This window comes from Haliaeetus leucocephalus, unplaced genomic scaffold (genome assembly GCF_000737465.1).
Source record: "Haliaeetus leucocephalus isolate CR32 unplaced genomic scaffold, Haliaeetus_leucocephalus-4.0 Scaffold517, whole genome shotgun sequence".
In the NCBI taxonomy this organism is placed as follows: domain Eukaryota; kingdom Metazoa; phylum Chordata; class Aves; order Accipitriformes; family Accipitridae; genus Haliaeetus; species Haliaeetus leucocephalus.
In genome coordinates, this window is record NW_010972953.1 from 4281010 (window position 1) to 4308980 (window position 27971).

Here is a 27971-nt window from a genome sequence, read left to right on the forward strand (position 1 = left end):
CCGGGGACCGGCTCCTCAGGGTTAGGTTGTGCCTGCCAGGCGGTTGGGCCTCCCCCCTCCTTGGGTTAACCGCCTTCCCCTCTCCCGTCCCTTCACCCATGTCATTCTTCTCCTCATCGCCTTCTGGGGGGGCGAAGGGGTGCCCCCCACCCCGCACCCTGGCTTCACATCACGTACCCGCCAAGCTCTCCCATCGGGTAAAGCGCTGCCCCCCCTCCTTCGTGACCCACCGCTCCCCTTCCTCTTTCTCCTTCGTTTTGCCTTATTTTGCACATGACCCTTCTCAGCCCCCTCTGCAGGGTCTGCCCCGTGCCCGCTGCTGGAAGAGAGTGGCTTGTAGGACGGCGTGGGGGGTGTGTTTGTGAAAGGGTGGTGCTGAGTGAGGTGGGAATGCTTTGGTTGCTTTGTCTGTTTTATTTTGAGACCCCACACGTGAATTTCCCTGTTATAACTGCCTGGCTGTAGTGCTGGAGACTGAGATTTAAACTCGGGGATTTCTGAAACATACCTAAATTAAACGTAATAAGCGCTACATTTTGCTAGAAGTGTTCTATTTCTTCACTGAGTGAAATGCTGCTTTCAGTTCATCATCCCATTGTATTCCCAGTGTCTATCCTATGTTGTAAAATCTGTATATGTATGTTTTCCAAGAATTAGTGCTTTCTGTGAGCTCTTTGAATCAGTCAAGCAAAAATCTGTAAGAGCTGGCAATCGAGGATTTAGTATTTGACTGGTGGAGAGAGGCCTTGAATTGCTACAGTGAAGCCTGAGAGCTGTAAACTAGCATCATCAGAGGCAGGAAATTCACTGTCTGAGGTACTCCAATAAGCAGATAAGTTAAACCAAAGCTCAGGGTAGATAACGATTGCCATTTATGGAACAGGAACGCTAAGTTTTGAATTACTGCATTTCTGCATGTAGTTGCTCAGTGACCTCTACAGAGGGCAGAAATGAACTGGTTTAGAGTTAAGATTTTTAAAGGGAAATTTTTAGTCTCTGTAGACATAAGGCCAGCGTGTAGGTACCATGGTGACTGGTGCTCTATAAATAACTGCAATGGGGATAACACATGCTCCAGTTGAAAGGCACTGAGCTGCTGCATACCTGGAGAATGTTGCAAACAGGAACTCTCCTCATTTCTCAGGCATGAAGAAAGCCTACAATAACTGTGAGTGTTTTTTAAGTATTGCCTCTCTTACTGCAGGGATGAAACAGAGATACTGTTGGGAAGAGAAGCTAATTAAATATGAAATACTGTGTTATTCTGAATGAAGAGTAGCTGATGTGTGTGTACCCTTTGCTTGGTTAGTGGGAATAGGGTTTGGTTTATGCTGATTTAAAATATGGGGTTTTTTTATTTATTGCCCTGTAATTCACTGGATAGATAAGATGGCTGCTCTTGAGAAACATCCAGACCTGAGACTCCAGCAGTACAATCCATCAGGTAAGGAGAGTCCTTTCTTTAAAGCCCTGCTGCTGTTAGATCCTGTTGCAGTTTCTCTGAGGAGACATGTGGCCCTGAGAAGAGTTCTTTACCAAAAGCTTTTTATTAAAAAAACAATGTCTTATGCCTGCAAAATAAAACAATTGCATGGGTATGCAAGGGTAGAGAATCCTTTGATAATGAACCTATCTCTTGAGTGATAACTGATAAATGGGGAAGAGTTCATAACAGTTAATGCAAAAATGTATCTTTAATTTAACCAGTTTTGCTGTGTGCCAATGCTGCTGCTCTTTTTCTTAGTCTGAGTACCAGAGTATCAGCTGGGTGTAATATCACCAAACTTATAAAAGCAAGTATAACTTACTGCTTTTGCATTCTGCCTTCCATAACAAGATTGATTTTTCAGTCTCCCATTGATATTATTTGGCTTCCCTGTGCTTGCTACCATTTCCTTTTCCAAAAGAGATTTCTTTAGCAGCGATACTGGGAGTCAAGCAAGGATCAGTGTGGGTTTTGGTAGCATGGGAAATTAGGTATGGCCTAAGTATATTAAAAGGCCTTTCAGTCTGTTGGCTAAAACATAAATAACCCTGAATTTTTCTTTCCAGATCCCAGCACCAGTCAGAAGAGTAATTTCTTGGAGACTGACTGGAAGACACCTATGTTGTCTGTGAAGTTCCAGAGCCGTGTCAGTCGCTGTTCAAGTGTGGCCGACAGCGGGGATGGGGGCATTGGAACCTCCTGCTCAGACAGCACAGAAGGTGATGGTCAGCATGAGATCACACAGTAATAGCCAAAGGCTTTAAGTTTCCTTAGATCAACAAGCATTAAATAGCCTGATAATACTGAACCCTAGAATGGAAAAAAAGCTTGGGGAGAGCAGAATCTGTAATAATGTTTGGAAACTATTTCAAAACCAGTGCCTCAGTACACAGATATGCTGCCTGAAATATAAACAAGTGATTAAGGGACTTGCTGTTTCTTTAAGCTAGTTGGGTGATCTGCAAACTGTAGTAAGCATTTTTAACTGACTAAAAGAGCCACCTTGGTGATTTGCTGGTTCATATTGACCTACAAGTGATTTATCAGAAAGTCTGTCACATGCTTTTTTAAGAAATAATTTATAGGTGCCTCTAGAGACTTCAGATCACTATGCCTTTGTGTGTAAGTCTCTTCAGTGTTAGAGCTCCTTTCCTCTCACTGAAGAATGCTGCAGCCTTGCCCTCAGCTGAGGCATGTTCTGTGAAGTTGCTTGTCCCAGCAATCCTTTCCACCTGTATTTTCATCTTCACTTGTGAAAGTGTCATAAACCATTACTGATTCACTGATTCTTCTTTCAGCAGTGAGGAATTTTTTGTTGTTCTTTAAAACAATGCACTTCACACATGCATGTGTTTCACAAGCTGCCCTGAGCCTTTTGAATGAGCTATAGTTCTTAATAATGTGTGAGTTGAAATGAAGGCTTTTGATAAAGTCTGGCTTGTGGAAATATTGCTAGAAATATTACTAGAGCACATGTTTAAGTGTCCCATCTAGCCCCTGTCAGGATAGTAAAACAGCCAGTTGCATGCTGAGGGCAGGAGAGATAACGATCGCTCTTTCAGAAATTGCCATTCTGAATGTCTGTAATGTTGTAGCCATGTTTGCAAGAGCTGAGGCTGAATTGTGGCATGACAGCTGGCTGAAGCACGCCGACTTTCAGGTCAGTACATTAGTCAGAAATGTTGTGATGACCCTTAGCACAGCCAAGGAAACGATTGCAGCATCTGCACGTGGCGTGCTGGTCAGAGAACTCGAGTTCCTGATAGTGATACTGGGCTATAAATTTAGGGGCTGTAAAAGGAAATTGTACTGTCTCTTCTGTTTGCCAAGGTGAATGTGCTTGTGACTGCTTGGTAGCATGGTGTTCTCTGGAGTTCCTAGGCACAGCCAAGTAACATCTAAGATTTTCTCCCCTTCCTGCTCATTTTTGAGGAGAGGGTCTTGTGTTGTGCCTTTATTGTGATAGTTTTCCTGCAGTTCGATAATGGTCTTTGCAGAATCTGGTTTCAGTCATATTCAAATCGTAACCTTTTATTCCTTCTTGTAACAGTGCTTTGAGGTTACAAACAGGTGGAAGGGTGACCTTGCAGTCCTGATGTTGGATTAAAGAAACATCATGTGAGGATGGGCCTTTAGCCAAACCCATGAAGGAAATGAGTTTGTGTATCTGGGAGAAACCTGGAATTGCTGCGATACACAATGTATCGGGACAAGGAGTGGGAACAGGCACTGTTTGCCTTTCTCAGCTCTTGCTGTTGCTGTATTGAAATCTGAGAGTTGCTAAGAATAACCCCGTATTTCCATGTAGCCAGGTTTGGTGCCTTTCTGACAGGACAGGCACACGGGCTGGGGTGCGTGCGCTGAACTCTATCTCATTTCCTGTGGCAATAAGGCAAGAGCCATTACTCTAACCTCTAGAAAAAGCTCTTTTGCTGCAGTGTCCTGGAGGAGTTCGAAGGTCAGCAGCTTGGTGATCTAGTGTTCAGCTATGTTTGAAGCTCATCATGGGCTTAGTGAAGGCTCCAGTTAGCTTTGGTTACGGTTCAGAGTCGCTGAGCTGTGGGACGGGCAGAACAGAATCAAGGTCTCAGTGTTCAGCTGAGTAAGTTTCAGCCTTTTTATTCAATTTAAAGGACTTGATTTCTAAACCTATAGAAAGATAACCATATTGATTTAAGATTATACTAGAGTAGCTTAAAAACAAGGGATTAAAAATGTGTACTGAATTAAACTTGGATTCTCCCTTTGGTTTATGGTGGTAGGAAAATGTCAGCAATGTAGTGAGGGGGAATATAGGTGTGCCTTAGTCTTGCTGTTGCTGCTTAGGAGGACATGTTCAGGGGGAAAAGAATCGGGTTTTTTTAATTCTTTCTGAAAGTTCAGCAGAGGGGTAGCTGTTTGTGTCAGAATATTTTCAGGATTGTAATTAGAGCATCACTCTTCTTCTTTCCCTAGACTTCTGCAATTCCAGTAACGGTTCCTCATTCCAGCCCATCAAAACCCAAGTGACCATCCCAACAGCCCATGTTATGCCTTCTACGTTGGGTGCCTCGCCCTCCAAGCTGTGCTCTGCAGGAGACCAGAGCTGTTCCCAGAGTACTTCAAAAACTGCTGTGCCAGGATCTGCTTCTGAACACACAGGGCTCATGAGAAATGGAGATTTTAATGCCGGGAAGTCTTCTCAGGTGCCACCCAGGGATCTCTTGCGTCTCTACGGGACTTCAGGGGAAAATGGTTTTGAGCAATCCTGGCATCCTGTTTCTGATCACATGAGAACAGAAGATACTTGGAAGTTTGACACCCCTGCCATTGAGCACACCCTTAACCAGTCTCTCTTTCTGGATAGTTTGTGCACTGACCCTCTCCGCAGGTTCCAGAAGTTCAATCCAAACTCTGGGGCAGCTGAGGCAGGAAAGGACCATTATAAGGTGCTGCCAGAGAGTAAGCAAGTGGCAGGGGCTAATGGTGTCTGTGAGCCCCAAGACGGAACATGGCCGAGCGGGAGCAGACTGATGCCAACGGGACTCCAGGCCAACAATTTCTTTTCAAAACCTGTAAATCCTTCATCTCGAGCATGGATGCAAGAAGCCTGCACGCTACATCCGCACGAGAGCGTCTGCGAGCTTAGTGCTTGGAAACAGCAGCTGGAGAAAGTGCGATTGCAAATAGAGCAAATGCAGGTAGGGAGCTGCTTTTGTATATATGTATGAGTTTGAAACCCTTCCTGTCACTTTAGTCATGAATCATTGTCACAGACTTTTGAAGCAAGGAGGAAAATGTCTCATGCTTCTCCCTGTCTTACACCAGAAGTCTCTTAATGGTCTGTTTTTACAGCATGTGGTGTCACAGGTATCATTTGACACACTGCTTATGTAGAGCAGTCCTGTATTATGTTACAGCACTGCACAATGGTTCAGATCAAGAGGTGAAATATCCTGTCTGCTAGAAACTGCAAAGAAAAAGCATGTCAAGAAGTTCTTAACAGTTTCTAGAATAACCATATTCTGTATCTAAAGTTAGGAAACAGACTTTTTTGAAAAGATGCATAAAACTAACTGCAGTTTATTAGATGGAAACAGTTTGTTTATCACCTCCAACCAGCTGTACCCTAATGGAGACAAATTGTTTCCAGCAAGCTAGCATAGTGGTCTAAAATTATTTGTTAATCTCCAGTTGTGCTTGGGCAAAGTTACTTGTTCTTGGACATCGACGCAGACTGAAATAGCTATGTCCTGGCATGCAGATGAGCACACAGTGTGCAAAATAGCTCTAGCAATGTTGCAATTACCTCTGTGGAGCACAAACCTTTCGCTCCTCACTTTGTCTCCTCTTTCAGTTACAAAATGGAGGCGTCTGCCACCATCCCTCAATGTATTCTGCTTCGCTGCCTACACCTGATCCAGCTCAGTGGATCAATATCCTGAACTCCAATGAAAACCTACTCAAGGAGAAAGAGCTCCTCATTGACAGGTGAGAGTTTGATCTCGACATGTACTTTAAGGACTCCATTTCCTTTTGGAAGGGGAGGGTTTTGAAAGTACCAAGGAAAGCTTGTATCTCAGAGTCCCTTTTACCTGATTGAGCTTTTTTGTTGCAAAGAACAATATAATGACCTTTGAGAATAGCCTATTTTTTTCATGAGGTCTCGTCTCCTTCCTCTTGGATCCTGAGGGATTCAAATAAATCCATTTTGGTTGTGGTTTTCTGTGTTTTATAAGGGATAAAGATTTCTGGTTACATCACGATTATTTGGAATGTCAGTACTACTGCCTTTTTGCTTGAGGACTTTCTGGGAGCTCTTTGATATCTTTATTTTAAATTTATTCTTTGTGAATTTGGGCTGGCAAACAACACTTCTCATACCCAACACTAGTGGTCCATTTTCAAAAAAGTAAGTCCTAGTGAAAGCTACCTTCAGCATTTGGACTGTAAACTCTTTTTCTGCTTGCTCATTTTGAGTCCTCTGATGTCTGTTCATTTCGCTCATAAGCTCCACAGCCACGCTGGATCCTCCAAAGCATGCAAGGCTTGTGTGTTTTATCTATAATCATTGCTGGGGGGGAGACTTTGAAGGGAGGGGAGGGAAGAAAAGTTAATACCAATTGTAAAAAAAAAAAAAAAAAAAAAAAGTCACAGTGAATGTCTTGCAGATTTCTCTGCAGTGTTGCAGAGTTGTCTTTTTATTCTGCTTGTCACTGTACAGAGCGTTAGAGATGTGGCACTGTTCCTGTTGTATTGCTCTCTGCTACCATTGAAAACAAGGTGTATGTTTGAGACTGGTGCATTACCAGTTTTTTGTTTGGTTTTTTTTTTTTTTTTTTACAGACAAAGACAACACATATCCCAGTTGGAGCAGAAGGTCCGGGAAAGTGAACTGCAGGTTCACAGTGCCCTGCTTGGCTGTCCGGCACCCTATGGAGATGTCTACATGTTGAGAATGCAGGTAATTGGGTGCAACAGGGTATCAGTAAGAAATATGTATTGAATCCAGCAGGCGTTTCTCACTAGGCATTTCCTGAATAGGAGGGCTATGCAGAGTAAAATTAACCTTTGTATGGGGTCCCGGTTACCTGTCATCTCTGAGATCTTCTGTGTGTCTTGAGATTTCAAACCCTGAAGTACTACGGTTTGTTTAGAAGCTGTGCTAGTGATGCAAATGCCTGACAGCACTGACAAATGCTATTTCAGATACTGCAGCATATAAGATGGGCTGAATGATGTTTGGGAAGTAGGAGGGCTGAGGACACAGCTCTGAGACAGCGCAGGTGCTTAGTGCCAGTTTGTAACTAACTGAATTCATAGGCTGTCTCTGTTTGCAGGAGCTGCAGCGGGAGAACACGTTTCTTCGAGCACAGTTCACAGAGAAGACTGAATCCCTCAGTAAGGAAAAGATTGAATTGGAGAGAAAACTTGCTGCTGCAGAGGTGGATGCAAAGCTGATCCGGGAGTCACTGAAAGAAACTATGCAGAAACATGCGGAGGAGTTAAAGAAACAGGAAGAAAGGGTATGATCCCATTGCTCTAGAGGGGGGAGAGTGTTTTTTCTTCAAGAAGCTAAAAGTCAATATAGTGCCTAGGTGAAAGTTTTCTGTGGCAATGTGTTATTGTAGGTATTTTCTGATGTCCTTGTAGAATTTTTTGGTTTATAAGCAAAAGCCCTTCCTCCTGCAGTTAGAAATATTTCAATACCTCTTCTTTTAAACAGAGAAGAAGCCTGTCTTTAAGTGAGCAGAAATGCTGCTGAGTTAAGGTGATCTTGTATTTTGATGTTGAGTGCTGTACAAAAAGGTAAATAAGTGGGCTCACAGAGGACTGAAGAATGGACAAGAACTTATATAAACTAAACTTTTATATAACTGTCCCTGCAGGTAAAGGGAAGAGACAAACACATTAATAATCTCAAAAAGAAATGCCAGAAGGAATCTGAACAAAACAGGGAGAGACAACAGAGAATCGAGACCCTGGAACGATACCTGGCTGATCTACCAACCCTTGAGGACCACCAGAAACAGAGTCAGAAGGTAAAACTTCCTCTGAATTGTGATGACAGCTCTTCACATACTTGCTCAGATGACTTTTCTACAGCTGCAGATAATAGCCTGTACAGCTGCCCAAGTAAAGTTGTGGTCTGGCCTTCTCGGAGGAGGAAAGTTCTGAGCTATAGCTGAGAACTGTCACATAGGTAGTAAAAATCGGCATTGCAAATGTAGTTGAAATGTGGTGTGTGTTCTGAAACCCGTGGGAGATCTCTAGAGTGTTATGATGGTCTTTGTTGCAGCTGAAGGAATCTGAACTGAAGAGTACTGCTATGCAGGAAACAGTGCTGGCACTGGAAACAGAGCTTGGAGATGTCCGGGCTGCTTTCAGGGAGCAAGAGATGCAGCTAGAAACCCAAAAACACAAGGAGCTGGAGCTTCTTTCCACTGTGCGCAGGTAAAAATCAGGAGGATTAGAATAAACTTCATCTTAGCACTGAAGTAATTGCAGCACAAGAACAGTGATGATTCAGCACAGCCACTGTCCTGCCTGTCAGAACCAGATTACCGTGGATTTGTGATGATTATGTTGAATGCTCACTAAAATACCGTGTTCAAATTCTGCATGCCAACAGGGGAGGGTGGGAGCAGAACCACGTGGCTGAAAGAAAGGGGGGCCCTGTTTTGTCACCTGGGTTTGTCTGTCTCCTCAGGTTATTGCTCTCAACCATAACTCCTTGCAAAATGGACCTGTGTAATCTGCAATCGTTGTGTCTCTGCAAATGTGCCAATATCATGGGGAGGGCTGTGTCCAGGGAGAGGGACTCCTTCTGTCACAGCCCTGGCAGTTTGCAAGCTGGGATGCAAACAGGGCAACACTGGCATCTGATATGAAAATCATTTGCTGCCTCATACTGTTTAGTGATGGGAACATCCTTAAATAAAGCTGGTTTTCACATGGTGTTCTGCTAATTTCAGCTTGCAGGACAAGGTGCAGCAGTGTGTAAAGAATGCAGAGAGAGGACCCTCTGCCCAGGATGGGGAGAGACAGAAAATAGAAAATGACTCTCTGAAGAAAGAATGCGACTGCCTCAGAAAGGTAACAGGCTGTGTCAAATGGGAATCACACATTTTTCCTTCCACTGAGTCACACCGGGCACTAAGATGGAATCAGGGACTTTTGCAGTTGTAGGCAGTCACAATTGCACTGAAGCAGCAGTTCCTGGAATTCCCAGCTGAGGGGTTTTAGAAGCATAACCATGCACTCCTACAGTAACACTGGAGAGAAGTTGCAGAATGCAAAGAGGGGAGAGGAAAACCACAAGAATGCAACTTCTCCAGTCTGTTTTAGCTGATACTTCTAATGGTGCCTTTTATCAGGTGCCTTTCATCAGGGAATCTAAGTCCACTACTAGCAGAAGCAGTGATTAAAGTAGTAAATGGGCAGGAAAGAGAAGGAGAAGGGATGCTGGCCTACTAAAGGAGAAATCCTGGTAGTATTACTGAGTCTGTATGACCAGTTCTGATGCCTCTGCTTTTGATTCCAGATTGTGGACAAACAGCAGAAGAAGATGGAGCAGTTGTCCTTGCAAGTAAAGGTGAGAGGTGACTGCAGAGAGACCTAGAACTTGAGAATCTGCTGTGAAGTGAGTTAGACTTACTACTTTCCCATGGTCTGTTCTAGAACCTGGAAGAACAGGTGGCCCAGGAAGAGGGGACAAGCCAAGCTTTGAAAGAGGAGGCGATGAGGAGAGAAAATGCACTGCAGCAGCTCCGGACTGCTGTGAAAGAGGTCAGAGCAGGAGTGTTTAGAGTGCTCGAGCATAGCAGTTGAATGAACAATGGATTGTCTTTTAGCAAGACCCTTAATTTGCAGTCAGCAGCACAACCTCTCCTGATTCCTGCTAGTCAGTTGCCCTGTCAGTGCTCTGAAAGGAGCTCTTTGCTCAAAAGCAGGAGGAGAAAGGCAGTTTCTGCCTCGGGAGCTTCAGCTGCAGCTGCTGGATATGGTGGAGGATGCTGAACTTGCCAGCTGGGGGCAGCAAGGCGGTGAGCGGGAATCCAAACTCGACTACAGCCCTGGCTGAAGGGCAGGGCTGAGCCCCACTCTCAAGCCTAAAGGAAGCCAAGCACAATGGCAGCCCTTGAGGGAAGGGATGGCCAGTGTTGGGGTGAGCGGCCAGTGCACAACCTCCTGGAAGCTTATTTTGTTGCATCATGCCTCGGCAGGGACAGTGCAGTGTCATGGGGCGCTTCCTGTCTGAGCCAGGAAAGCCAAATGCTCACACCTCGTAGGACTGATGCTTGCTTATCTGGCAAGAGTCTGGAGGGCCTGATGTAAACCAGATCCTCCTGCCCTCGGTGCTCCCATCATCATCGAGCAGTTGTGTTAAGTTGCTTTAAGTTTGCTAGTTCTGTACCAAGTGACCACTAACCCGCTGTGTCCATTTGTTCAGCTTTCAGCGCAGAACCAGGATCTCATTGAGAAGAACCTGACCCTTCAGGAACGACTGCGGCAGGCAGAGCTAATAACCCAGCCCCTGCCTGCTGAGACAGCCCGCCTCACCCAGGAGTTGCACAGCGAGCTGGCCAGTTGTCTGCAGGATTTGCAGTCTGTCTACAGCATTGTCACTCAGAGGGCTCAGGGCAAGGATCCCAACCTCTCTCTGCTCCTGGGCATTCGCTGTAAGTGTGCGGAGTGGTGGCAGAGCAAACCTTTTGTTCCTGTGCTGTGACAGAATTAAATAACTCACATATAATATAGCATGGAAGGTTCTTATCTTTCTGGGGTTCTGAACCTTCTTTCTGTGGTTAGCTAACTCTAAAGGTGCATGCTGTAATAACTAAATGTTAAGTAGTACCTCTTTTGCAAATGTGCATTGGGTTTTTCTGGCTCACTTGCAAATGTGTGTGATCCTTCGTTAGAATTGCATGTGAGGTAACTCCCTTCTCTGACTCCACAGCTGTTCAGTACTCCACTAAGGAGAAAGATGACTTGCTGAGCCCTGATGGACTTGCAAAGAAACTGGTGGAGGTAAAACAGCTTCACAAAGAGGTGGAGGACTTAAGGACGGCAATATCTGACAGATATGCTCAGGACATGGGAGACAACTGCATCACCCAGTAATGAACACTTCCCAAAGTAAGACAGGAAATGAAGACTTGAAACCCTTGGGAGTCTAGAGCTCCTACAACCCAAAACCTATTCAGCACTTTACCATCCCTTTGCTCGGGTACAAGATGTGTGACTTATCCAATCTGTGAGAAATCAGGGGTTTGCTGCCAGAAGTGTTTAGCTTCTGACTGGCTAACTGGAATCGTTCAGGGCTTCTGTGTCGGCCTTTGCAGTAGCTTTGATCTTGTGGAATGTGTTTATGCTGTGTTTGCTGGAGCTGGTGTGGTCTCTGACGCTGTGAGATGAATTCTGAATTGCCTTTCAGGCATGTCAAATGCTGAACATGCAAATGTGACAGTTAAAATCATCACTAAAAGGAAATGTATGCCCTGGTCTTTCTGATAAATTCTCTGCACAGATCCTGTGTGACTAGTAAGACCAGAGGATTATCAGAGAGTTCAGGGGATATCTGTGGACTTCACAGGCAAGCAGGTGTGCCAGTTATACTACTGCTAATTACATCAAGGTGCTACAGGCTCCTCAGATGCTGTGTGCACAGTTCTGGCTTGGATGCTTGTGTAGCCATTCATGGAGCAGGACCTGCTTTCCTCAGGTAAATGCAACTGGAGTCTTTCAGTAGCCAACAGGAGTTGGAGAATAAAGCAACACTAAAAGAAGACTCTGAAAACGCTCCCCCTGGGCACTGTTACCCCAGAAGCCTTAAGCCTTTTATCCCCCCAAAATAGCATTCTGAGTGTGGGTATGATTCAGGCTGCAGAGGAAGTGGATTGATGCTGAAGTGCCTTAATGTGCTAGAGGAACCTCCTGTCCCCACACTGCTTCGTGCCTAATGTATCTGCTGGCAGGGTGAGGAACTGCTGTTTCTCATAGCAGCCTTGAGAGCCATCGCAAACCATACTGGGGAGCCTTGAATGTCTGTAACCCCTCCCAGAGCTGCAGAGAGCCTCTGTGCCCCCGAGGGACCCTGCTGCAGGCCAGCAGGGAGACACACCTCTCCTTGGCTCTCTGCTTGCTGCTTGATAGGGAGAAAGCTATTCTGGTCCTAACATGGCAGGGTGGTACAGTTGGATCCGAGAGCTCTACCTGATGCCTGCAAGGCAGTGACCACTCGGGCTTTGTTGTAGCCTTGCCCCTTGTTCTCTGGGAGCTTCCTGCTCTTCTGCTAAATAATGGGATTTCTAAATAAATCAGCATTGGATGCAGTTCACTTTATCACAACCCTCCTTAACCGTAGTGGCAACTTTACAGTCCTGAGTGCTTGTTTGTGACAACGCTGTGGTGCTGAGGGTGGAACTTTTTTGGTTTTCAGCTTGAGTTAAGAGCAAGATACTATGTTAGTTTTGTAACAGGGGGGAGAATACTGCTGAAACTTCTGCTGTTTGGTTGCTCATGGTTCGTGTTGGGGCTGTGAGCCCTAGGTTTGGGAGAAATGTGTTTGTTATTCTTTTGTGTTAAAATGTAAGACCAAATCTGTTTTGTTCTTAGCGTTTGGCCACCACAGGTGTGATGGTGGCAAAAAATTGGTTAGTTTGCTGTCCCAAGTTACGCCCTGCATGGCATGGGGAGTGAGTGCAGCAGCGTCTGCTGGGCAGCCGGCTGTCTGTCCTGTTCTTTCCGCATCTGGTGTATTACATTTCTGGCTGTTTCTGTTCCCAGGCTGCTGTTGCCACGTACTGAGCTAAATGTGGGCCAAGGCTATTTCTTGAAGTCATTTGTCCTGACTGCTAGGAGCTCTCTAGGCACTGGGGTGCAGAACAGCACTAGCTGTGAGAATTGCGCTCTCCTGCAGGTTAGCAGGGTGCTGTCTAGCACCATCCCCTTTCCCCGAATTCTCATTGGGATGCAAGATCTAGTTCCCGGGTGCTGTATGGGGACACGTGTGCCCTCTGCCACTGCAGAGCTGGCTGTGAAATGAGATCGTGGCTGAAACCCCATCTTAGCTGATGCTTGGAGCCTCATGCCTGGCCCGGTCCCAGCAGCTGGGGCTGCCCGGCTCGCATGTTCCTCTCTGCGAGGAAATGTCCTCTCGTCATCCTCCTGCAGAACTGGACCCCTCTGGCTAAGATGGTGATCCCATCTGCCGTACGTGACTGCTGCTCTCCAGGCAGGGGAAATCTTGGACCTTTCTTTACAGAGCACCCCGGAACGGGGCAGCAGGGCCACCTTCCCACCCTGCCCCACATGCTCGCCCCGCCGTCTGTCCGCGTTGGGCGCAGTGTATTTCTACCAGCCTTTGTCTCACCCGCTCGTTTGTACTGAGTATTTTGAGTATAAAATAAAGCTGCTCTGCTCCACTCGTTCAAAGCGGTCCCGTACGGATGGGGGCGGGCTGCCCGGGCCGGGCCCCGCCGACGCCGCATGCCCGGGCCCGCCGGCCCCATTGGTCCCCGCAGTCACATGCCGGGCGGCGGCGGGTCCGCCCGTTCCCTCCCTCCGAGCCTCCCTCCGCCGGGCTGAGCGCAGGGGAGCGGCCGCGATCGCAGCATGAGCACCCTCAAGGTCTACAGCACCTCGGTGACCGGCTCCCGGGAGGTGAGCGGTGGGCCGCGGCGGGGATCCGGGCTCCGGCGGGGCAGGGCTGGGTGTCCCGGGGGACCTTCTTTCTTCCCTGGGGTGGGCGTCTCTTCCCCGTGGAGCTGCGAAGCCCCCGCCCCATCCCAGATGCCCCTTCCTCTGCTCACGCTGCGCCGTCCCCTTCTTCCCCCGAAGCCATCCCGCCGTGCTGGGTGTCCCGTCCCCCCCCACGCGGGACCGAGCCCCGTCCGTGGCCAGGTGGGGTCTGGACCGTGGCCCGTAAAGAGCGGTCGCTCCGTGAGCGCTGTGCTGAGCGTGGCTGGCACGCAGGGGTGGGTGCCGGCCCTTCGGGCTCCTCTCCAGCTCCCCATAACCTGCCTTTCCCGCCCGGGTTCCAGATCAAATCCCAACAGAGCGAAGTAACCAGAATCCTCGATGGGAAAAACATCAAGTACGAGCTGGTGGATATCTCCCAGGATAACGCTCTCCGGGAGGAGATGAGGGCGAAGGCAGGCAATCCCAAAGCCATCCCGCCCCAGATTGTCAATGGAGATCACTACTGCGGGGTAAGGCTCGTGCTCTGCGCGGGGGATAAGCACCACGGAGGTTGAGCAGTGGGCAATAATCCCATCCCCTTGTTTTTGCTATGAATGATGTCAAGATGCCTTTCAAAAGGCATCTCTTGTAAGATGCACAGACAAAGTGCTGCTGGGGTTAACGGGCATTTGGAGCATGATGGCTTGCGAAAAATGGGACCTGTGCAGGGGAGCTCTGGGTGACCCGTGGGCGGGGAGAGGGGGCTGCACTGTGCAGGGCTGTCCCTGCTTCGCCCTGTCATCCTCCACTCGACTGACTGGCACCAGTGCTGTGAACCAGTTTGTGCTGTGTGCTCAGGGGGGACCCCGCACCGCCTGACTGGCGGGAGAATACAGCTCACCCTTGCCTTGTGAGCGACCGTGTGGCTTTTCCCTGCAGGACTACGAGCTCTTTGTGGAAGCGGTGGAGCAAAACACCCTGCAGGAGTTCCTGAAGCTGGCCTGAGCCCCGGGCTCCCCTCCTGTCCTGGACTCTACCTGCATTCCTGAGCACCCTCATCTCCAACCACCTTCACTTCCAGGTTGTCAGCGCTATCCTGGCACCGCGACTTGTATCCCAGCACCGGGAAACCCATGACCAAAACTACTCATTGCAGCTGCCTACAATTCCCTCCTGCCTAACCCTGATATCATCTCAGAGGGATCCAAAGAAAGTCTGACGCTCACTGCGCACGGCCTTTGAACAAAGCTGGGCCTGGCTCACACCGCAGCTTCCAGTGCCTCTGTAAACAGCAAAGCCTCTGGGGCTGTGCGAAGTGCAGCCGTCCGTCAGCCCTCTCCTCTGCAGGGAGAGCTTCTGCTTCAGGAGGGAAGGGCTTAGGGTTGCATGTTACTTCCCACTTCTACCAGCTGCTGTTAAAATTGTAAATCCTGCTGCCTCACTACTTTTTTTTTTCTTTTTTTTTTTCATCTCAACTGCAGAGATTATGGCAACTAAGTCGATTTTTTTGTTTGTTTGTTTTAATTTAACGCAAAAATACTGCACAAAGCTGGGGTCTGACCACCCACCGCCGAGAAGGCTGGGGCTGGAGGCGAAGGCCGGTGTCGCTCAGCAGGTTGTCTGGGGGGATGGATGGGCCTAGAAGTGGGACCTGGGCTGCTCTGTCTGCCCTCCGCCGCGATGTGGTGCCAGGGCTCCCTTGTGAGCGTTAATGGCTCAGGGCTGCTCCGGAACAGCTGATGCTCCAGCTGTCTTATCTCTCCTCTTTGAGTGGGCTTTTTTGCAACCCGGACCAAGTGCATTTTGTTTTCCTGCCAAAAAGCAAGTTTATAACCAGTGTTGTCTTCCGAGATGCTATTAAATGTTACTGTACCTTTCACATCGGTACTCGTGGGTTTCTTTTAAATTTGGTTTTATTTTGACTACAGGTTAAACGTCACCCTACATAATGATTCTGAGTCATTTCCAGCTCAGAGAAGCTGAGTCAGTTGTAGTCACTGCTGCAGCCTGACACAAAGATCTTAACACCTTAGATTGTTGCCGCCAATCAAAGGCTCACAGGACTTGTCTGAATATCCTACAGCGCGGTAGTGACAGGTACCTCTCTCAAGCATTCCTCTCCTCTGCATGGTAAGAATGGCAGCCTGGGGGAGGGACAGCTTCATCCAGACACGCAAGCAAAAAAAACAAACCCCTGGCACAAAGTTTACCTGGTCAGAGGCTACCCTATACGAGAGTCCCCTGTACGCTCCTGTATCTGCTATAGGTGGAAAAAGGAGGAAACTAACTTAGAGCTGCGGGGATTGAGTCACCGGTCATGGGGAGCCCGTGGAAACGGCTGGTTTGTGTGACATTAGTGGTGCTTCCTGTATTTGAGTTGTGCAGGGTCCAGCTCTGGTTGGAGGGGTCCGGGAAATGCTCTGGGCAGCCTGCCCCCTTTCCACAGCAACTGTGCCTTTGAAATCTTAATGGAAGTGGAAACTGCAACTTAAATAAATGTTGCAGTTTATTAGGAGCCTTTAATGAGGGCTGGGTCTCTGCTAAAAGGGAACCTGCCAGAAGGCGCTGCCTTGCACAAGTGGGAGTGTCGTCAGCTGGGAGTCAAGTGGGAGCTTGTCACAGCTGAAACAGGAAGAATGTGCTGGGGAAAGGGGCCTGCAAAGCACAGCTCTAGCCCACAGGAGAGGGAGGAAGATGCTTTACTGGGGCTTCAGCAGAGAAGCAGCGAAGGGATTATGCTCTTCTCCAATGACATGGTGTCCTGTTGCAGCATCCAGCTCCCCGCTGCAGCAGGCTGCTGAGGGAGGGAGGGAGGCTGGCAGCTTGGGGCTGTGGCAGGCAGGCTCGGTGTGGCTTCAAGCCTGGGCCCCGCTGGAGCTGGGGGCTGTCCAAGGGAAGGAGTTGTTCACGTACAGGAAACCCAGTAGCAGGATCTCCTGGCTGAGATGGGTCTGGCTCAGTCCCAGCATTGCAGTGGCTCAAGGCCCTTTGGTTTAGCTTCACCAGGGACCATATAATTGAGCCTGTTTCTCTTGTGGTTTAAGTGCTGTTGAAATCTCTGGGGAGCAGCTGTGTGTGGAAAGCAAACGGACCCTGGCTGTTTGTCTGTCCTGCTGCTATAGAGAATCCCTGAGCCCAGCTAAGCAACTGCCCAGTACCAGTGTAAAGCTGGCGGCCTTCCCTGAGTAGGGATCAGCCTGTGTAACCTTCAGCAGAGATAAGAAACGAGGCTGGGGGTTTGAGCTGACAGAAACGTGCCCCCCCAGTGTTGGAAGCCCACCTGTCTTGGGGGAAAAAAACATCCACCCGCGAGGCAGTAGGACTGCGCCTGGCACCTTCTGCCAAAGGGAGAAGCCAAACCGCTGCCTCTGAGCTCTTCTCTCTGTCCCAGGTAACGGCGCAATGAAACTACATCTGGAAAGACACCCCTCTTCTCTCTTCCCAGCCAGGGGAGGTTTATAACAGCTAACTGTGCAAGGCAGCTCCTTCCTCTTGCAGAGCTTGGAGCGAGCAGCTCTTGCTAGGAGCTGTTAAGCTGTTTGCAGCCCTGTCCCCTCTTGTTGGGAGGGGTCTCTTCTCCGCAGCAGCAAGGAGACGTTGGGGATCAGGCCACATTCCTGCAGGCTCCTGGAGTTGTCTGTGTACACCCGCTGGGGAAAGGTACTGATGATCTCATATGAGTCGGAGTCTCCACCCCTAGGAAAGAACAGCACAATGTTTCCTACACTCAGGATCCCCCAAGGTTTTACTGAGATGCTCTGGCTGATCCAGCTGTGATTATGTAAGAGCAGAAGGGAGAGACTTTTACAAGCACAGGCCAAGCAGAAAAAAGGACTTCCCGCCCAAACTGCAAACAGCCAGGCACAGAGCGGCCATTCCAGGCTGCACAGCTGCAGTGAGGAAGGAGGTTCTTGCATCCCAACAGCGGTGAGCTCATCGTGGGCTCAGACCAAGGCCAGACCTGCGGCCCGCAACAGGAGCAGGAAGAGGGGAGAGCAAAGGGGTTCCCTCAGCCATCTGGAACTGTCCCCATAGGGATGTGCAAGCACTTGGGCAGCATTAAATGCGTTGGGATACAGAGCTGGCTGAGCAAAGGGTGGTGTTTGTCCAGCAGCGGATCCATCAGCCAAGCGGAAGGCTGCAGCTCAGCTTCCAGGCCACACCAACACCTTGGGAACGGTGGCAATAGTCAGGCGAGTGCTGCTGAGCAGCTGGAAGGAGGCAAGGGCAGTGAATGGACCTGGGTCAGACAGCAATTCCAAGAGGACAAAAGAGATTTAACTCTGCTGCTGTGGCAGCTTTTTGGCAAAGGTGTGAACCTGGCAGTGCTGCCCAGAGAGCGTCTCTGGTTGTGGAGCCAAAGCAGCAGAGCGTGCCAAGCAGCTCCTGGGGCTGGGACTGTAACCCTCAGCCCTGCCCAGGTCAGGCTGATCTGTTTGAAATACAATGCCAGGGCCTCCAGCGGCAGCCAAAAAACCTTCCCTGGGGCTCTACAGAGCCGGGTGGAGAGCGAGGAGGGGAGGAAGTCCTAGGCCTACCTGGCGTGGGCGAGGTGTTGGCGCAGGTCCCCTATGGTCTCTGTGAAGAGCATCTTTATGATGTACGTCTGCTCCCCACTCTCAGATTTGATGCGGAGAGTGCAGATATCAGGGGCAGAACCTTCAGCCTCTTCAGCTGTCTTCACCCTGGAGTTAGAAAACCTCATCAGCTGAGGAGTGAGGGCTCTGAGCTCCACTCAATGGGCAGAGCCTCTGGGCTGCCAGGGTGATCCAAATGGGGGAGAGCCTGTGAGCTCCACTCAACGGGCAGAGCCTCTGGGCTGCCAGGGTGATCCGAACGGGGGAGAGGTGTTTTATGTTTGGAAATGTCCTCGAGATGTACAAGGCCCCATCTGACTGTGGGCAAGCAGACCAACCCACAGGCCAAAACCACTGCTTTGCTTTCACTGCTTAAAGGTGCCTTGGAAAGAGGGTTGCTGACCTTTTTTAGCTTTTTCGTTTTAGATCAGGGCTGTCTGGTAAGTACTTTGCCCTACTTTTTTGATTAAAAATAATCTGCTTGGGGTTTTTTTTTCATTAGTTATTTGGGTCTTGTCTTGCCAGAAGACTATGAGTTGAAAAGTGTTGTTAGTGTGACCTCCCACTCGGGCATCAATTTCCTGGAGGGATTCTCCCATTTAACATGACCACAAACAGCTTTTTAGATGGTTTCAAACTCTTAGGCCTTGGCTTGCTCTTGGGAAAAGTATTTCACAGCAATAAGTAGGTAACATTTTGAACAGCCTAAGTTTTTGTTAGAGATGTAAAAGATGGCAGGTTCATGATGAACAATTCAGTGGTCTTCCCAAAAATGAAACTGAGACTTTTTTTTCTAATTATTCCTAAGGTATAAGATAGAAGGGGCAAGTCCATTTACTTCCTCAACTGAAAGCCCTGAAATAAACCTTTAGTGATGAAACAGGAGGAAGATGAGCGCCTGACAGGGCAGGGATGGAGGGGCTGTGCCTGTACCTCTCCAGGGCAGACAGCCTGGGTGTCTCCATCAGGATCTCTTTGCTGCTCCGCACCCCATCAGAGCCCTGAAACCAAACCAGGTGAGCATCATCACTGCCTGCTCTGCACAGAGAGCAACCAGTGCCAGGAAAGCCCAGGAGCAGGTGCCAAAGTGCCACGTGTGCTCTGGTGGAGCCTCTCTGGGTTATGCAGAGCCGAGAGAGGCCCAAGGAGGGGGTGCCAGTGCTGTGCAGGGTGCTGAGCCCAGGGAATCACTGCTGGCCTCATCCTGTGGGTGTTTGAGGGGTCCACTCATACCTGCTGCGCTGCTCTGGCTGAATCTTGGACACTGATCGCTTCTCCATGTTTCGAGGACTTAGAAAGCTTGTTGAGAAACTGCTCCACGGAGAGTTTGGGACCTGGTAGAGCAGAGGGGAGATGTGTCCATGTGTGACCTTTTGACAAACAATTTTCCCCCAGAACAGGCTGTTTTGGTGAAATGAGAGAGTGCAACTGCCGACAGGGAGAGCTCTAACCTCCCCTAGCTAGGCTGAGACTGGTCCTCAGTCTCCCCCATTGAAGCTTGTCCCACTTTCTGGCCCACTAAATGTTTGATTGTCAACGTCAACAGTGAGCAACTGTGCAGCCTGTTCAGCACACAGCTGGGAGGCACAACAGGCAGAAACCTGGTTAGCCCTGCTGTGAACAGGAAAAACTAAACCTATGACAATTTTTACAGACTTGGAAAATTTTTCATCTTGTGAGGGTGTATTTGTAGGTGTTCATTCCTTTTTCTGTGGTGGCACTAGGCAATTACATTTTTTTACTACTTGGATAAAGGAAACATTTAGTACAGCTTCTGTTTGTGAATGGCCTTGAGATGAATGAGCAACTAGTACAGTTCTATATAAATAGGAAGATGTTGCTGATGGGCAATGCACACGTTTGGGTTAGTTATGCATGCACAAACCCACTATTTTCTGTCTATATGACTGACTGCATTTGACTTTCCAACACTGACAGGTATTGCTTACACAGACTGCTAGAGCCTAGAAGCAAAATGAGGAATCTGTGGCCTGACCTTATGTCTCATATTCTCTTACAAAAGTCTGAAGAGAAATCATCCCATATTTGGTACAGTCAAGATCAGTCTGGCTTGAAGGTGTCTGCCTTTACAGAGCGAGCTTGTAGGCGAACTGAAGGTTGTTTGCAAGCTACTCCCCCAAGATCTGCTGGGTTCCCTCAGCATCCTTTGCTGATAAAGGTGAAGCTAGAAGGAGCTTGGCCTTTCAGAAATGCACAGGGCAGATATGTTTTTGGAAACCAGCTGATCTTCTGGTCTTTTATTATTTGTCATGTCTCATTCTTTAGGAGGATTTAATGATGAGAGGACACCATGTGTGCTGCCTGGCTCCCAGCTCCTGAAGCAACACTGGGGCTACAAGCACAGGGCTCTGACCCAGAGGTGTTGCCTTCCTCGCTCGGACCCTAGGCGTTCCCCTCCTACCAGCTGGACTGCCCCGGTAAGGTTTTGATTCTCCTCTTTGGGAGTTAACTGCATTTCTGAGGCAGGTCTAAGAATTTACCTGGGATCTTGGTGGTTTCTTGCACCTCATTTGATTTTGAATGGCCAACAACTTGGCCGTGCCCAGGAAAACTCCCTGGAAGGTCCCTCTCCCGAAATACCACATCCCTTCTGTCAGTGACCTGTTGAATTAAGGCCAAACGCCATAAGCAAATCTGACTCTTGCACAAGCTTGTTCTCACTGCATTAGAGCACGATAAACCGCAGCAATGACAACCAAGAGTTGTAAACCCCAAATGAAACCAAGAGAGCTGCTTCCTTGGAAGCTGAGCCAGCTGTCTAAACTCAATGAAATGCATTTTCAGCTCCTATAGGCTCTCTAACAAAGCAAGTCCTGGTGAATCCCTCAAGTCCCCAGGATGGCCCACCCAGACCACAGGGCAGTTGTTTATCCATCTCAACAGGCACTGGGCAGCTGCTCCTTTCCATGAGTTGTAAGAAATGTACTTGGCCCTGACCTTTCCTCCGTGTCTGCTTCCACACTTGAGAATGCTCTCCAGGTGGAATGTGATGTGAAAGCAGCAGGCTAGGGATGGAGAGGGATTTGGCAGTAAGAAGCTGCAGTGGGGACTGTCAGATGGCTCTAACAAACCAAGGAAGGCAGTGTGCTAGCCTGAGGCCCCCAGCAGTGGGGAAAGCTGCATAAATAGGGGTAGTCTTTCTGTCTGGGTTCCACTTATGTTTCTCTTACACCTGGCTGGCCATATCTCAGGTGGATGTGCTCTGTGTCCGTATTTACTCCAGGTTACTGTACTGTCCTGTGGCTTCCAGATGTGGCCAGCTATGCACAGATTATAGAGAACAACAACCCCTAGAGCCTTGCACAATCCTTCCTCTTCCACCTGACTTTCTAACTGCCACACCTACCAGCTCACTCTGGCTGTCCTAACCTCATACTCACCCGTGCAGTTGTGCCCTGCTTTCTTTGTGGCAGTGGGTAGGTGCACCCCTCTGGTTGTGCCTGCTTACATTTCAGATGCACCTGAAGACCTAGATTAGAGTCCTCCGAGGCTCTCTGCCTGCTTTCTGCCTGAAAATGTGGCCTTGGCTTTTTGCTGTTTCTGAGAAATCAAAAAATGGGGCCCAAAAGAACCTCAGGTAGCCAAATCAAAAAAATTGTGGCAAAATAAACTCTGACATCCTCCTTGTTCAATCTGTTTTTAAAAGCTTTTCCAGGGGAACTGTTTGAGAACTTTTTTCTCCTTTTTGTTACACAGCTCTTCAAATGCTGCACATACCTCTCTTCTACAAAGCCTGCTATGCTCTTAGAAGTCTCTTGTTCCAAGACAAGATCCGCTGAGGCAGAGAAACCATTCAGTCCTAATGCCGAATCACTCATTTCCTGTAACGGCTCTAGCAGGTGTGCTCCCAGCCACCCTTTCCCCGAGACACACATGCACAGAATTAAGCTGCGAGTATGCTGTGTTCAGAAACCTCAAACTTAATTTGCTGTGGGGAGCATCCAGCAGATTGGTGAAAAAAAACTGAACAATTTTCTTGGGAAGCAAGAGAGCCATTTCTTCCAAAAAGCTGATGAATAGGGTTTTGCAATGCTTACCTGCAAAGGGATGCCATCTGGGTAGCGCATCTGCAACTCTGAAGGGAAATAGCCATCCATAATATCCTGCAGGCATTGCTGAAACAAAATGACAGCTCATGGTCATACCTCAGACTTCCTATCTGACTGATATATTCCTTCTGGGCTGCTCCTATTTGTGTTGTTATTCCCATGCAGAAAAGTCTGCATAAAAGACCCAGAATCTCCATCTCTAAAAATTACTACACAAAGACATACTGGTCTTTAAAGGCACCATGGGAATACAAGTGAGAAGCTAGAGTTCTCAATAGCTGCTCCTTTTTAGGACTCGGATGAGGTCACAAGCCCTATTCCTACACATGCCCTTTTCTGAGGCTTAGTGAATGATAAGAGGATGGCTCTAAGTCTAATTCCTCTACAGACCTTTCCATACCTGTGTGGATGGGTCCTCATAGGGCCGAAAGGGTCCGTTGAACATGACCATCCCATTTTGATACAGCATAAGAGGGAGGGGTTCTGGCTGTCTCAGCCGAGCACCCCCAGGCGTGTGCTCGATTTGAGAAATGCCTTCTCCAGCCAGCACATTCAAATCCTTCACGTTTTCCAAGATTAAATCAAAATCAATCTGGTGTTTGGAAACAACTGCTTCACCTGTGGCAGAGGGAGCACAGTTACAGGGGGAAGGGGATGCCAGCTAAGCAGCTTTCACCTTTGTGTGAATTTGAGGTGCATTTGAGTCCTAACATTTTTGGGCTGTCTGTGCTGCCTCTCCATGCTTTGCCTTTCACGCTTTTGCAAAGCATGGTGCAACGCTGCTGCTGTGGTGCAGTGCTGCCAGGTTTACATGGGTGTGTGCAAAAACCACAAGGGCAGGGCAGCAGGGAAACAGCCCTGTTGCTACAAGCTAATGTAACACCAGAGCCAGCTACCATGCAGCCAGCAGTTTGGAGACCACGCTCAGCTCCTGGTCTTTGGTTGTAATTTCAGAAGTGTTGTGTTGTCCCTTAATGTGGTGCTGTAAAATGCGCAAAGTGAGGGACTTAACTAGTTGGATGAACTAAATTGGATAAATGGATCAGGGCAGGCTTGCTGAAGAAAAATGCCAGTGTAAATGCAACCGGCTGCCTGCTCCTTGCCACCAGTAGATTCCTCACTCTTGCTAGGGCACTGCTGAGGCTGTTTATCGGGGTGCTTGAGGAGGGTGGTAGGGTGAAGCAGTAAAAGAGTTGTGATGGGACAGAAAAGTGAAATCAGAAGAGGAAAGAAGAGATGTAGGCAGAGCTAAAGCTTTTGGTCGTTTCTGTTCCACTTTTTTATGATGTGATGAGGGTGGAGGAAATACCGCGTTTAAAAGGTGAGCTGAAAACAATTATTTCGACTGCCTCCTCCATCTTCTCCCCTCCTGCATCTAAGGGAGGGAAGAATTAGTTAGCTAAAATTTGCATGCTGGTTAGGAAGCAGCATTGGCTGTACAGCCCAAGTATTACTCTTCTTTTCTCTGTTACCACTTCCTAAGAAGCCATTGCCAAATATGCTTGGACCACATACAGAACAATCAGGTCTCAATTAAACCACTCACATGGTGGTTGGGAGGAAAGGCAAACAATACTCTCTGATAGAGCCAGACAATATGGGTAAGTTACTACAGCTACTATATACACAAAGCATCTGATTCCATTTTCCACCCATTTTACGTCAATGTTATTAGAGCAGTCAAGCTTCAAACGTTTAGGGTATGTAAACTCTTCAGGAAGCAGCTGCTGTGAGGGTATCCTTCCAAATGGGTGAGACATTGGGTTCTCTCCTCTTCTCCTAGATGGGGCTTACAAAATACAGGTATATAAAATACCAACGTTCTGCCTGGCTTAGCTCCTGTTAAATTGCTCCATGTCTCTGTCCCTGAGGTGGACTGATGTGAAGACCTCAGCACAGGATCCCAGATTCTGAAGACCCAAATTCTGGGTCTTTGACGCTTATCTGCTCTAGGGAGTATCATACCTTCTCTAAGCATGCAGCAGGAGCTAAGATAGCTGCTTCAGCAAAGAGTGCTGGTGCTTTACCTGGCTTCCAGAGGGTCCTTGCTGGCCACTCTTCTTTGTCGTTGAGTGATTCTAAATCTTCCAGCTGTTCATGTCTCTCTCCAACCCAAATCAGCCCATAGTCATTTAGAAACTGCTGTATGAGGAAAGTTGTAGACCAGAGCTTCAGAAAACTAGAAATGGAAGCCTGAGAGTGGTCAGCTGTGACCGTTAGAAGTAGAAGGGGAGGTGAAAGAGAAGGTTTGTCTTGGGGCTCTTTGGCCCTGGCAGACAGACAAACTCATTGGCAGGGTTGTAGTAGCAGCTCACTAGTAGTAGGCAAAAGGGAGAGTGAAAGTATCTGTAGTGACACAGTAATCTCCCAAGACTGTAGTAGATGCAAAGAGTATTTCTACAGTCCTAGAAATCAAAATGAAGAGGCTTGCAGGAGGCACAAATGTTTGTATTAAAAAAACTCCTACTGCCCTGTAGCTCGCATCCAACCTGTTCTTTCTTTTCAGAGGGGTGAAGTGAAGAATTGTGATGATCAAAGTGGCGGCTTGAAAAAGACTAAGCAGCCTGGGACTGCAATGATCTCAAACCAAAGGTGTAGATGGCTTTGGGCAAGTGAAGCAGGTGTCTCACCTCCATCTCCCAGACCTGGGTCTGCAGCTGAAGGCACCTAATTTCCAGTTCCTCTGCTGTGGATGAGTCAGGAGCATCTGAAAGGGAAGACTTCGGTTTTGTATGTACAGCCTTAAAGAAGAGCTATAGATAACGTGTGTCACACATTGCAAATGCCCCAGCAGTACCTGCCTGTACCGAAAGTGAACTCAAGCCCATACGACACAGGAGCTGAACATGAGCTCTGCATGCTGGTCCCTGACAATTCAACCTGCAGCAGTTCGATAAAGATGCTGACAGACTAAAGATAGTTGTGAATGATACTGGTGAAGTTTTATGCTGCGGTAAGCTGATGTGAGTGGTGCTGTTTGCAATTATACAATGAGAATTGCTTGACTTACTCAGTCTTAAGGGACCTATTAAAAAAATGAGCAGGTGTCCACTAAAGCTGGATCCAGAAACCTAGACTAAATGGCTAGAACAATGCATGATGAGGTACAAAACATATGTTTGTGGTTTGACAGGCATATTCTTGTTCTCTGCTCAGGAAATGGAGAATTCACCACAGCTTCACGCTTACAAGGTAGTTCAGCCGATGTAGGAAATGTGTCTGTGCTCAGATGGAGAGCTGCTGGATTCCAAGTAACTGAATGGGGGGAAAGATCTTCTGTGACTCACTCAAAGCTGGGTTCAATTTAGAGTTAGACTGCCTTACAGGACAAGTGAGCCTGGACCTATAATACTGTTTGAGACTCCAGGTAGATTTTTGGTTTCGCTTAGTAGCTCTGTTTTTCCAGCCTGTTTGAACTCTGTGGTATTTACTGTTCTTTTTTTCTAACCATCTAACCATCCTCATGTATCTGTGTGGTTGGTCTATACTCATGGAAACGTAGTAACCCGTAGAAAATAGGTCAGGAAATAATGTTTTCTACAACACCAGAAAAGCCGAGTAACAGATGCACATACAAAGCGTGGATCTGCTTTGGCAAACAGTACCATGTGTGTCTAACTGATACCACTCACCAAAGAGGCTTTTGGGCTTTTAAGGCAAGGATGGCTCAGAGAGGAGGTCTCCAAGCCTGCTCTGTTGCAGTACCAGGAGCTCTGTAGCTCTCCCACAGGTAGGAGCAAGGTGTCAAGGGTAGAATAATTTTTACCTTCTCCTTTCTGAATAGCCTTCATCTTCTCTTCAAGTTCAGCAATCCTCCTGTCCTTCAGGACCAGAACAAATAATGACCTCGTTTAGTTCCTTGGCCTTCAGGACCCTGAGGCACAGTTTGCACAATTAGTCCTGGCTAGGTGAGTCAGTGGTGCACATACTCTCATGCCACTTAGAGACAGGCAAAATAAGGGTCGGAAAGGCTGTATCACCTCGCAAATATCTTAGACTCAAATGAGGGCTGGGATATAAATACACTGCTCCAAGAATAGATGAGGGACACACTGACCTATCTCCCCCTCCTCTGTCTGCCCAAGAGCTGTAGGCAAACACACAGACTCCTGCCCCTGTGCCTCCTGCTCAGGCACAGCTCATGTTCTGACCTGCATGCACTAAGTGGCTGATCTAGAAATGCAACCAGCATTTCTGCAGGCACGTCTTTAAAAAAAAAAAAGGGGGGGGGGGTAGTATTTATTCTAAGCTGCAGTCATGCAAAGTGGTCTGCTCCAGGATGAGTCTGCTGTATGAGCAGCTGTTGTTTCAGAAAGCAAAAGGAAGAAAAGAAATGTCTGAAGCTAAACAGCTAATGATATCAGTGAAAGGGTGCTGAGAGTCTTTAAGAAGTCACGGTAGGGGCTGTCCACTCTCCCACCCCAAGGACTGATAAAATTGCTCTGTTGCTTTGCGAAGGCTTGTTTGTGTAATTAACAAAGCAGGCTATAGATTAACTTGTTTTAGCCCAAACTAGGTCTAAGCAGGTGTAACACTACTGTGGCTTCAACCGTCAAAGCAGAGCACAGAACACGTTCAGTAAGGGGCAGTATTTTTACCTTCAGCTGGATTTCTTGTGCTTGTTCCTCTATTTTTTGCTCCAACAGAGTGACTTTTTGCATCATGGAGGACATGAGCTCCATGTCAGTGTGAGCTGCGCCTGAAAGCACAAATACGTATTACCTCTCTAAAATGGCGATTGGTATTGGAGGCTTGTCTGCACCATAGTGGACCCCACACAAGAATTCCTGCTCTGCCACAGCAGGTAGGACAAGGGTACCTTTTGGGCGTACTGAGTAGAAATCCCTTGGCTCCTGACTGGTGGGGAGATGGCTGTGTCACTGACAGCACACTGTGTATGCGAGATGTGGACCACAGGAATTAGCCCTGGCCTGGGGTATTGAGTCCACCAAACTGTCAGTGAGAAACTGTGATGGCCCAGAACCCCCTAATCATTGAGGGACTTTACCCTGCATATTCTTTTTCAGTGTTGTCCCCCTTGAGCAGGAGGGGAGACTGCCTTGCACTGGATTCTTTGTCCTAGGAGACAGGCTGTCATCTTCTGAGAAGAGGCACGAAGAGCATGAAAGAAAGAAAACAGGTCAGCGTTTTGGATAAGACTTCTTCAAAAGCAGGTAAAGAAATACTGGGGTTATGCTGAGGGAAAGAGAGGGCAGAAGAAGGCAGGGTGGCCCACTCCACTCAATCCTGTAAGACTAACGAGTGTATGTGGGCACTTGTTATGAGCCAGGACCCAAAGGGAAGGTACAATCTCAGCAGAGTGAACACAAAATGGGGCTAGCAGAAAAAGACCATGGTACTTGTACAGAGCATCCTGCACTGCCCAGCAAGCCAGAAAGTGGTAATATTGAGCTATTTTAACAAAAAGCACAACACTCTGGGATTAAGAGAAGCAGCAAACTTCACTGGGAGTGCAAAGGGAGTTTTTGCCCTAAGATCGAGTAGGAAGGATGTGACCTAAAATGGAACTGTAAAAATAGATGAGGCTCTAATGTGCTCTAGGGCTTGCTGAGGATGTGGAAACCTTTTGTTACTTATCTGATTTTGGACACGTGTAGGAGAGCGCTACAATCATTGCAAAATGCGTAGACAGTAAGAAAAGCCTTACCAGTGGAG

The 27971-nt window shown here is 48.0% G+C and overlaps 3 protein-coding genes across 5 annotated transcripts; 2 read left to right on the forward strand and 1 right to left on the reverse strand.

Moving 5' to 3' along the window:
• Positions 1 to 1378: 1378 nt before the first annotated feature.
• On the forward strand, positions 1379 to 13249 carry CEP85 (centrosomal protein 85kDa). 2 transcript variants are annotated; one of them, XM_010576135.1, is made up of 14 exons: positions 1379 to 1444; positions 2053 to 2205; positions 4442 to 5166; positions 5823 to 5956; positions 6812 to 6929; positions 7306 to 7491; positions 7855 to 8007; positions 8265 to 8419; positions 8941 to 9061; positions 9510 to 9560; positions 9647 to 9754; positions 10419 to 10647; positions 10926 to 11104; positions 12755 to 13249. In XM_010576135.1, the coding sequence occupies exons 1-13, from the start codon at positions 1390 to 1392 to the stop codon at positions 11087 to 11089; spliced, it is 2352 nt and encodes a 783-aa protein (XP_010574437.1). In that variant the 5' UTR covers positions 1379 to 1389; the 3' UTR covers positions 11090 to 11104; positions 12755 to 13249. The 2 variants fall into 2 exon arrangements, with proteins under 2 accessions (XP_010574437.1, XP_010574436.1); XM_010576134.1 differs by lacking the exon at positions 12755 to 13249 and having other exon boundaries at positions 10926 to 11750.
• Positions 13250 to 13506: 257 nt separating this feature from the next.
• SH3BGRL3 (SH3 domain binding glutamate-rich protein like 3) lies at positions 13507 to 15106 on the forward strand. 2 transcript variants are annotated; one of them, XM_010576137.1, is made up of 3 exons: positions 13507 to 13630; positions 14011 to 14178; positions 14588 to 15106. In XM_010576137.1, exons 1-3 carry the CDS (start codon positions 13583 to 13585, stop codon positions 14651 to 14653), a joined length of 282 nt encoding a protein of 93 aa, XP_010574439.1. In that variant the 5' UTR covers positions 13507 to 13582; the 3' UTR covers positions 14654 to 15106. The 2 variants fall into 2 exon arrangements, with proteins under 2 accessions (XP_010574439.1, XP_010574440.1); XM_010576138.1 differs by having other exon boundaries at positions 13543 to 13630; positions 14026 to 14178; positions 14588 to 15102.
• Positions 15107 to 17178: 2072 nt separating this feature from the next.
• Positions 17179 to 27310, reverse strand: UBXN11 (UBX domain protein 11). Its single transcript, XM_010576359.1, has 12 exons — positions 27304 to 27310; positions 26894 to 26994; positions 26062 to 26116; positions 24926 to 25002; positions 24323 to 24437; positions 22696 to 22913; positions 22284 to 22361; positions 20727 to 20847; positions 19459 to 19559; positions 19159 to 19226; positions 18187 to 18333; positions 17179 to 17344 (listed from the first exon to the last, which is right to left on the reverse strand). Exons 1-12 carry the CDS (start codon positions 27308 to 27310, stop codon positions 17179 to 17181), a joined length of 1254 nt encoding a protein of 417 aa, XP_010574661.1.
• Between the last annotated feature and the right edge of the window lie 661 nt (positions 27311 to 27971).